Source organism: Cupressus sempervirens, chromosome 4 (assembly GCF_028749045.1).
Source record: "Cupressus sempervirens isolate cs-2001-9-10 chromosome 4, ASM2874904v1, whole genome shotgun sequence".
NCBI lineage: Eukaryota > Viridiplantae > Streptophyta > Pinopsida > Cupressales > Cupressaceae > Cupressus > Cupressus sempervirens.
In genome coordinates, this window is record NC_143121.1 from 307,810,584 (window position 1) to 307,821,529 (window position 10,946).

General features: G+C 36.7%; 1 protein-coding gene across 1 annotated transcript; it reads right to left on the bottom strand.

Moving 5' to 3' along the window:
* Positions 1-8,864: 8,864 nt before the first annotated feature.
* LOC149561238 (scarecrow-like protein 21) lies at positions 8,865-10,319 on the bottom strand. Its single transcript, XM_089827783.1, has one exon. The coding sequence runs from the start codon at positions 10,317-10,319 to the stop codon at positions 8,865-8,867; it is 1,455 nt and encodes a 484-aa protein (XP_089683909.1).
* Positions 10,320-10,946: the final 627 nt, after the last annotated feature.

Here is a 10,946-nt window from a genome sequence, read left to right on the forward strand (position 1 = left end):
ATTCTTTTGAAGCTTGGCAACAAAGATTTTTTTTAACTCGGTAAATACTGAGAATGCTCAGTAATTACTTAATATGGAAATATTTAGATTTTATCTATGATTATCATTACTTTAACTTATTTGAAAACATAGAAAATAAATAGCATGAACACATTTGGTAGCAAGATTTAACGTGGAAACCCAATTCACAAAAAATCACCAATTGCAATTATTTATTATTTTTCACTCTTCTAAAATGAGCCCTACTAGGAGCCAACTATGTTAAAGGTTACAAAACACATTGTTAGGTGTGACCCTATTAGAGGATTTAATAACCCTATTAGGAGTGACCTTGTTAGAGTTCTTTTGAAAATTTAACAGAACTACCATCTTGTTATAGGATCTACAAATAGCTATTAAGCCAACTTTATTAGGAGAGTTAGATCACTGCTATAATGATTAGAGAGTAAAAATGACATGACCTAATTTGGATGCAACTAAATTTCTTATTATAGATCTCTATTGTAGCTTATACTTGATCCTTCCTAGTGGAATATATCTTTTTCTACTCCACAAGGATATTCTTCTTATCCTTCAGATTCACTTCTTCATAGCACTATAAAATCTTCCACATACAAAATTCTAAATCTCGACTTGACCTTATACTTATATCTTTCATATTGTCAAGTTAGCTCAAATACAACTCAGAATAATTAACATTCATCTTCTCATTTGGCTAGAACCAACAATCAAATCAATTGAACTCAATATGCCAAAACAAGAAAATCCTTCATTAGCTTACCCTACTCGGTAGATACTAACCCAAAAATGATTTCTTGTGTTAACCAAGTGGAACTCAGTCAACACTACATATTGGCAAAGAACACCTTTGGTAACTGAGTGAGCTTAGTTAACACTAGTTCTGCCCAACCTTTTCTTCATTAACTGAGTGAGGTTGGTTAACACTCATCTTTCATAAAATTTCCTTTGATGCTTGAGTGAACTCGATAGATACTACCTTCTAAACTAGGAAAACTCTGGATTGCTCAGTAGACACAAAAACTATCTTTACTACCCGAGTTTTCTTGGAACCTACTAATTGATAATGATATGACATTTTGTGTAATATCAAAGATAATACACAATTAATCAATTACATATTCAACAAGTAATTACATGGATTCTTTGATGATATCCTAATTTACAGCAAGACATGAAAAGAGCACCTAAAGCATCTAGATGAAGTCCTAATGATCATGGAGGAACGGTCTTTGTTTGCCAAGTGATCCAAGTGTGAATTTGATATGACAAAAATATTGTACCTAGGGCATGCTATTAGTAAATATGGAGTACATGTTCATCAAGAGAAGATTCAAGCTATCCTTGATTGCGTGCCCCCCCCCCCCCCCCCCCCCCAATAAAAAAAAACTACTTTATGAGTTACAAGGCTTTTTTGGACTATGCAATTATTATTGGAGGTTTGTAAAAGGATTCTCTTAGCTTAGTGCACCACTAACAAATTTTACAAAAAAGGGTTCCTTGTAGTGGAATGAAAAGGTAAAACAAACTTTTGATAAGTTGATAGAAGTAATGAGCACTTGTCTAGTACTCATCTTACCTAACTTGACTCGACCATTCATTATAGAGTGTGATGCATCCAAAGAAGGAATTGGTGTGATACTGATGCAAGCTCAACACTCCAAAGCTTTCCAGAGCCAGAAACTTACACGCGAAGACTATGTATATTCCGTTTATGACAAAGAGATGTTGGCCATCATTCATGTAGTAACCAAGTTTTGATAGTATCTGGTGGGTGCAAAGTTTGTCATTCATACTGATCATAATAGCTTGAGATATTTTCTAGAGAAATTTGAATTGAACGAAAGGAAAAAAAATTGGGTGAGAAAGGTTTAGGATTTTCATTTTGATATTGAAAATGTGAAGGGAAAGAATAATGTGGTTGTAGATGCTTTCTCTAGGAAACCCATGCTATCTACTTACTAACTCAGATTTCAGCTTGCTAGAAAGCACATTTGTTTCGTGGAATATTCCAAAAACACATTTTCTTGTGAGCTAATGGATGGAAACAATCAGGATGATCAGTACAAATTGGTGAATAAAATCATTTAACATAAAGATTGGATATACTTAATGTCTAAATCCAAAGTGAAGCATAAAATCTTGAAGGAGGTACATGACTTACCCTTGACTGGGTACCTAGGCTTCATCAAAACTTATAAACAACTCAGGGAGATTTTTTCATGGAAAGGTCTTAAAGGAGATATATTGCAATATGTAAGAGAGTGTGTAGTCTGCCAGCAAAAAAAATCTGAGCACACTCTACCAGTCTAGTTACTGCAAACTCTACCTATACTAGAACAAAAGTGGGAAAGTATCTCAATGGACTCCCTAAGGTGAACATGAAGGATTATATCTTTGTAGTAGTTGAAAGACTGATGAAGTATGAACATTTCTTTTCCATCCCCTCAAAATTTTAGCCTATGTAGGTAACTTATCTATTTTTCAAAGGAGTCTTCCATCTACATGGGTTACCCTAAAACATTGTTAGTGATTGGGATGGATGATTAATCAGTATCTTCTAGACAAAATTATTCTTCTTCATAGGAACAAAATTATCACCAAGTACTAGTTACCATGTTCAGATAGATGGACAGACAGAGATTGTGAACAAGTGGTTAGAAGGCTACCTTCAGAACTATGCTTTGACACAGCAAGAGGTGGGTTAAATGGATGCACCTTGGGGAATATTATTGCAATAGTACCTACTACATGTCCATCGGAATGACACCATTCAAAAAACTATACAAGTTTGAATCCCTTTCATTCATCGACACCATACTAGGTGATAGTCAAGCACTACAAGAGAGGGATTGGTTGTAGGAGGGGCATGACATCCTAAGATGCTTGAAGGAAAACTTATAAAGGGAAAAAAATCAACAAAAGATGTACAGTAATATACACTCTATCAAGAGAACTTTTAAAGTGAGAGATTTGGTCTATCTCAAGCTTCAGCCATATAGGAAATCCTTGTTGAAGGTAATAGGGAAAGAAAAACTAAAACCATAATTTTATGGCCCTTATCATGTAGTTTACAACATCGGTGAAGTTACCTATAAGATAGAACTTCTAGAGGGGAGCTCCATTCATAATGTTTTTCATGTCTCCTACCTTGAGAAAGATGTGAAACAGAATGTCAAGGGAAGTGCAAACCTTCAGTTGCTTAATGAATAAGGAAAGATCATATTGGAAGTGACTAAGATCATTGAAGTTCACAAGAAGACCCTGTAAAATTACATGGTGAAGGAATATTTGGTACACTGAAGACACTATTGGACGACAAGATGTGGGAAGGAAATCACATTCTATAGTATCTGGCACTATGTTTTGTTGAGGACAAGGAAAACTTGGGACAAAGGGACTATAATGTTCCTTCATAAAATAAATTATTAATTAAAATTTTGTAATGTGCTAATTGATTTAGTATATCTAAGACCATTTTTTTTTTAGTTTCCATAGGTAAGTGTAGTCATCAGCTATCTTTGTACACCCTCAGAAAGGTTTCTCGAATGGGTATTTAAGCACAACTTGTAGGTAGTCATTGGTATGTGATTTGGATTATTTATTTTTACTATGTATTCCCATTGGGATTCTCTGTTGTTCACCATTTTGGAAGTAAAAGACCTTCCCTATTTGGCTATTCTAATTTTAGTAGGTTTAAACCCTCACCCTATTCTATCCTCTATAATACTTCACTTGGATCTGGAAAATTAGAGCACAATCTTATGGAAAATATTAATAGAAGGTTATGTGTGTTTAATCTCTATTCTTGTTTGGCTTTATTTGATAAATTCAGGTTTATAAATCTATTATTGCATTTTCCCTCCATCTATACACCATCTGCTTCCAACATCACCAAGTGCATCATTCTTTACTACAATGTTATACTTATTGTATGGACATTACAATTATTGTGGCTTCACCATACATACCATATGTCATCGATACCTACATAGTGTACATAACACAATGCAAGGCAAGATTATCCCCAGAGGAGATGTCCTAGCCCCTAGCTATATAACCATAGAGTGGAAACACAACAACAAGAAACAATAATGCAATATTTGATACTAACTCACAATACTTGATTTATAAGTAGATTACTAATTACATGCAATATGCCCAGCTATAAGGCCTTCTGGGTTAGGGCCAAATACAAATAAAAAATTATAGAATCATTTCTACAAGATCCAACTTACAACCAATCTCAGCTATTCTAGATATACAACTAGATAAGAACACCAAGAAGAATCCACAATTGTACCTGAAGGTCCACCAAGAGATCCTTTAGTTCCTAAGTTGTAACTCTAGCTCTACTCCAAATTCACATCTATTCTTTCTCCCCAAACTCCATAATGACTTAAAGACTCCCCAAGACCCTTACTTATACTAGTCTAATCCACAAGTCAGCCCAGAACACAAGTTAAATATAAATACATAAAAATGCCACAAGTCAGCCTGCAATAGCAATTAAATGCCAGGAAATTGATATCTGAGTAAAATTGTGATATCTCCTAGCTGTAATTGAATTAGAACTCTTGCTTCAAACCATAGGTATATATCTAGGTCCTCTACAATCCTTAAATTTTCAGAGGCTGATTCCTAGATTAAAAGTGTGCATCCATCCTAAAAGTCAACCACAACAACATGTCACATAGTCTGCCAGAAATTGATGCTTCAAAAGAATTTCCATATATCCCAAACTATAAAGAGTTCAAACTTGTGCACTTGACCATAGATATTAATCTAGGCCCTCTTTAAACCCTGAAGTGTGTAGCTTCTCATTCAATTATGAAAATTAGTTACATACTCTGTAATAGGTACCCAGACACTAGAAAAACACAGTTCCAGTAACAAGGTTTAAACAATCCAAACTTCAACACAATCCATCCAATCTCTATGAAATTATGAGGAAAGGTTCCCCAATGTGTCTCCACAGATCCCTAACCATAAAAACATAACTCCACCAAAATCCAAGCTTGATGCTCCTCAAAATCCCTCCAAACATGCAAGATTGCAAGAAAACCTAGGATGCTCCTGCATCAAACACCCTAGGTTTTAAAAGATGTTCTAGAAACTGGAACAATATCTTTTGGATTCAACACATAAATCTCAAATTGGTTCTTCACATACATGTCCTTCAAGTCTTAAACTTGCACACTCTTTCCCTTATTTTTCTTCTTCTTCTTCGCATCCACCACAATGTTCCATAAGTCTTCTTTCCATGCTAATCTGCAACCTTCTTAGAATCTACCAACTCATCTTGGCTGCCAATACTCAGGTTCCTCTTACCAAGCTCTTCATTCTGTAAAGGAATTAGGGAAAAATTCCTACCACCTTTCACAATAGTAGATACATTCCTACCACAATCATGTGCAGCCCTGCAATCATAATACCAAGGTCTACCATGTAACACATGATAACTATTCATATCCACAATATCACACAACACTTGATCCTTATATTGCCCAATCTGAAAATCAACAAGGCATTGCTCCCTCACTTCCAAATCATGCTCACCTTGCAACAAGCCAATCCTATAAGGATAAGGATGTCTCATTCTCTTCAAACCAAGTTTTTGAACCATCTCTTCAGCAACAAGGTTATCAATACTACCACCATCCACAATCACCTTGCAGACTTTACCACTAGACTTACAACAAGTTTTGAATAAATTAGTCCTTTGACAAGAATCCAATTTCCTCTCACCAAATAGTACTCGTCGGGCCAAAAAACTTACTCCTTGCTTAGGCTAACTACCCTGGACTAAGCTCATTCACAATAGCAGTTGTCTTACCAATTGAACATTCAAAAGACCTATGCCCTTCTTGACCACACTTGAAACAATTACCTATAAACCTATCTCCACCTATTCTCTTTTTCTGATTAGCAAGTTTTGGTTCACCTTCTTCTTTTGGTTTAGCTTGTGTTGAACTATCCTACTTCTCCTTCCCTCAAGAACTACCTTGATTCTTCCTCTTTAGCTTCTCTTCTACTCTCAAAGCATATTGATAAGCATCTTCAACTGAAGAAAAATTTAGCATACCAACCTCATCCTAAATATTGAATTTCAAACCATTTAGGTATCAAGATAAATCCTCTTTTGACAATTCTCTATGGCTAGACCGAATAGTCAACTTGTAGAACTCCTTTGTATAATCTTTTATAGTCATGTCCTTCTACTTTTAGATTTTGCAATCTTTTAAAAAATTCAAGTTCATAATCAATAGGAATGAACTTAGCCTTCAATTTAGTCACTATCAATTTCTATCTAGTGTTCTTCATTTCACCTTCCTCTTCTTTGTCTCTTTCCAGTTCCTTCCACCAAAGAGTAGCATGTCCCTTCAACTTAGTTTGTGCCAACCTTACATTAAGTGGATCCTCAATATCTTGAAGCCCAAAGTTGTCTTCCAATTCACCAATCCAATCAATCAAGTCTTCAAGATTCAAAGTACCCAAAAAATTAGAAACCTCCATCTTATACTTCAACTTCAACTAAGATCTGGGTCAAGCAAACTAACCAACCCTATTTCCCATAGGTCTCTCCATATGATTAGTTCTAGTCTCACCACTTGATTCAGAAAATTCAAAGTCTTAAATAGCTTCCTCATAACCATCTTCAATACCCACAAGTCTAAGTACACCACCTAAAGCACTTACAATTTCAGCAATCATGTCACTCTTCATCAATGCAATCTTAAATATAAACTTTGCTCTCCCCTTTTTTGAGATCCATTCTTCTAAAATATCACTAAGATCGGCAATTGCCCCAGGGTCCAATCTTCTTAAAAGCATCTTCAAAAAGTTTAGCAAATTCTAAGCAATAAATCCACCAATCCAAAAGATCAATCAGCTGCAAGATCAACCTTCTTCAATCCAAGTCATGGTGCAAACTACCTCAGCTTCAGCGATCTTTCTACACACTTAGGAACAACCTTCACTCTAATACCACCTAATGCAATGCAAGGCAGGAGTATCCCTAGAGGAGATGTCTTAGCCCCCAACTATACAATGACATAGCGAAAACACAATAGCAAGCAACAATAATGCAATTTCTGATACCAACTCACGATACTTGATTTATAAACAGATAACTGATTACATGCAATATGCCCAGTTGTAAGGCCTTCCGGGTTAGGGCCAAATACAAATAGAAAATTACAAAAATTGTTCTACAAGATCCAAGATGATCCAACTTCCAACCAATCTTAGCTAGTCTAGATACACAATTGGATAAGAACACTAAGAAGAATCCACACTTGTACCTGTAGGTCCACCAATAGATTCTCCAATTCCTAAGCCGCATCTATTCTTCCTCCCCAAACTCCATAATGACTAAAAGACTCCCCAAGACCATTAATCATACCAATCTAAGATATAAGTCGGCCTAGAACACAAATTAAATATAAATACATAAATTAAATGCCAAAAGTTGGTTTGCAACACCAATTAAATGCCTAGAAATTGATATTTGAGTAAAATCACAATATCTCCTAGCTCCAATTGAATTAGGACTCATGCTTCAAACCATAGGTAGAAATCTAGGTCCTCTACAATCCCTTAAATGAAAAAAGGCTGATTCCACAAGGAAAAATGCACATCCATCCTAAAATTCACCCACAACAACCTGTCGCATAGTCTATCAAAAATTGATTCTTCGAAAGAATTGCCATATGTCCCAAACTATAATGTGTTAGAACTTGTGCACTTGACCATAGATATTAATCTAGGCCCTCTTCAAACCCTAAAGTGTGCATCTTCTTATTCATTAAAGAAAATTAGTTACACACTCTGCAACATGCACCCAGAAACTAGAAAAATACAATTCTAGCAACAAGGTTCAAACAGTTCAAACTTCAACTCAATCCATCCAATCTCTATGAAATTATGAGGAAAGGTTCCCCAATGTGTCTCCAACACATCCCTAACCATGAAAACATAGCTCCACCAAAATCCAAGCTCAATGCTCTTCAAAATCCCTCCAAACATGAAGGATTGCAAGAAAGCCTAGGAAGCTCCTACAGTAGTACGGCTATTCCTCATCCACACCATATGACAAATATTCCATTAGCTCATACAACCACTATGCCATCATCCCTTATAGCCACTACCATCAACCTATATGACCCTCTATAGTCCAATGTATGGACAACAATTACTTCCCCTCAAACCCGTATGGCCCAAGCAATCCCTACACCACCCTCATTTCAACCGTCCTCTTCAACCAGGTTATTCTATACATCATTGTGACCCAATACACACACTTTTGTTCATTATTTGTTCTGCAAAGCTGCAAGGGTGAAAGACACAAAGTCTGATTTTGAAAGTTGATTTGAGGTCCCATACATGCCTCAAACTTCAAACTATACAAAACTGAAAAATACTTTAAAGATTAAGAGATTTGCAAGATTATGATTCATCACTATAGAACCTCTCCTCTACTTGAACCATTAAGTAGTGAACTTTATAATAATTCTAAAAATATAAAATATCGTTGATAAAATATTTTCTACACTCATGGGATCTTTTAAGCCAACAAGATACATGATTTCAAGTACATATTCTACTGATCCAGCATGACCACCCTTAAACTTCAGACACCAAGAAATAAATTGAGCTTGGAAGAAAAGGTCAACTTTGACTAATTTACACTTTTAGCCTAAGACTCAAGTCTTAGTGTGTGATGTTTAATCCATCTGCTCTAATAGAACAAAAGAACATACATAGTGTAACACTTAAATGCCTTCACTCATAATAGAATGAGAATAGAATGAGAATGCCTCGTCGCTATACAATACAATCTATATTCAGCAACATGTCCATGCAGATATTGCTTGCAATGGGGCCCCTTTCCACCCAATTATTATGGCGGATCCATTGGCCTCAAGAGTAAAACATTCCCCGTGAGGCAACTGTCTCAGCAGTAATCTGGCTTGGTACCAAACTTGATGGCTTAACGCCATTTCAGTCAATCCGGCGTGTATAAAGAAATTTCTCCACACATCAGTTCTAACATGTCTAACCCTCCTATCATTCCCTTCACAGGCTATCATATTCCTTATCTGGCTCCCACCGAATGCCTCTTCAATCTTGACCCTTCGAGCATCTTCTCTGTCTGGCAAGATCACATCCCATGAGTCAAACCAACTGCAGGAAGAGAAAAGTACCTCAACGAAACGCTTATCAAAAGAAGGAGAGTTGTGGTCAGCCTCAACTTCTGTATTCACCATTATCCGGGGCCTTAATTTCTTTATCACACTCACAACATTCTCAAGAAGCCCTGGTTTATATAACAGACTTCTGAAAACAGAAGGAGCATAAACCGCAACTGCCTCTCCTTGTTTAATGTCAAACAAACCTTCATTGAGTTCTTCCATATCCGAGATCTCTACTATACTCAACGAAAATGGAATATCCAAGGACTTAGCGAACTCTTCAAGTCTTCTTCCACTATTCTTCAATTCTTCTCCATTCATCCCAACTGCCGTGATCTTTAAAAGCTCAAGCGGAGCTGAAGGATCTCTTTGGGCAAGACTCTGCATTAGTCCTGTCCACTGGCACCCAGTTCGAATCCCCAGATCAATCACATGAATTCTTTTCGCATTCCCCACGGCCTCCAAGATTGCCTGCACTGAAGAAAACTGCATCAATTTCACATAGGGGAAAACTCTTGAATAATAAGCCACCATGCCATAAAACTCACTTGTTCTTAAACCACTGTCGAAATTGTAGGCAAAATCAGGGTCTTTCATAGGAACCGTCTTAAGCTTCTCGCTGGTCAGACGTTCGATTCTGTCCAGCAGAGCCTCGCAGAAATAGTAGCCGATTCTCTGTATGGGATTACCCCACTGCGAAGACATGTTTCGGCACTGCACAAGAAGCCTGGAGGCCTGATTGTATTGTTTGTAGCTTATCATCTCTGCAGAGGCGAACATAAGTTGAGCCAAATCTAATCCCTGCTGGTCTTCCCTCGGTACAGCAGGAGTCACAAAGTAAGAGTTGAATCCACCATAATCTAGTCCTTTTATGAACCTCGTGCCCGCCACTTTTATGATCTCTTCAGAGGAGATTGCCTTCTTGTTTCCTCTGCCTAATTCCATCTTTAGCAGGGGAAAAACATTTTGGGGTAATAAATCTTCATTCATCTCTCCTAGTACTATTTGATCAGGAATACTATCGTTCTGCTCGGTCTCTTTGGCCTCATAGATTTTTGGAGAGAAAATGTTTTGATAACCGGATACCGGCATATACTGACTAGGCATTGTTGCCCTAGCAAGGTGCCCTTTTCCTCTCACAGAAACGAGTTTATCAGAATATGATATCACAGAAACGTAGGAATCAATCGTTAACTACTGTTTTCCTTTTGTATTCCAAATTGAGGAACTTCGTTTTCATCATTCTTGTGTGGGTATCTAAGGAGAGTTGTCCTGCTGCGTTCATACAAAAAGGAAAGTACGCAAGATGATTTAAAGCTTATTATTATTTAAATTTACGTAACACGCTTTGCAAGGATTGGAACGTAGCACAAATTGACAGATTCCGCGGAATCAGCCGTCTCCTCTTAAAAGCAAACAATTTTTAAACCCCTTGGTTTACGCCTGCCGAGGCATATGTCCATTTCAACAAGCCAGATGTGGCAACGACTTATTCGCATCTAATGACAGTATAGAAACTGCCAATAACATAAGGCCATTGAACACGCCAATAATGCATGCCTATTCTTCCTGGATAGCATCAGCAACTCGTAAGGCATTATTACGAGTTAGCCTCGCTAGTTTATTTAAATTTTTTTTAACCTCATGGTTGAAATTTATGTATAAAAAATAGAATATTTCACTTCCTACATCAGCAATGACTAATAAATTTCATTTGGCGTTGGAATTAGTAAG

Coding starts and splice junctions, on each gene's coding strand:
- LOC149561238 (XM_089827783.1), bottom strand. CDS start 10,319: ATGCCTAGTCAGTATATGCCGGTATCCGGTTATCAAAACATTTTCTCT.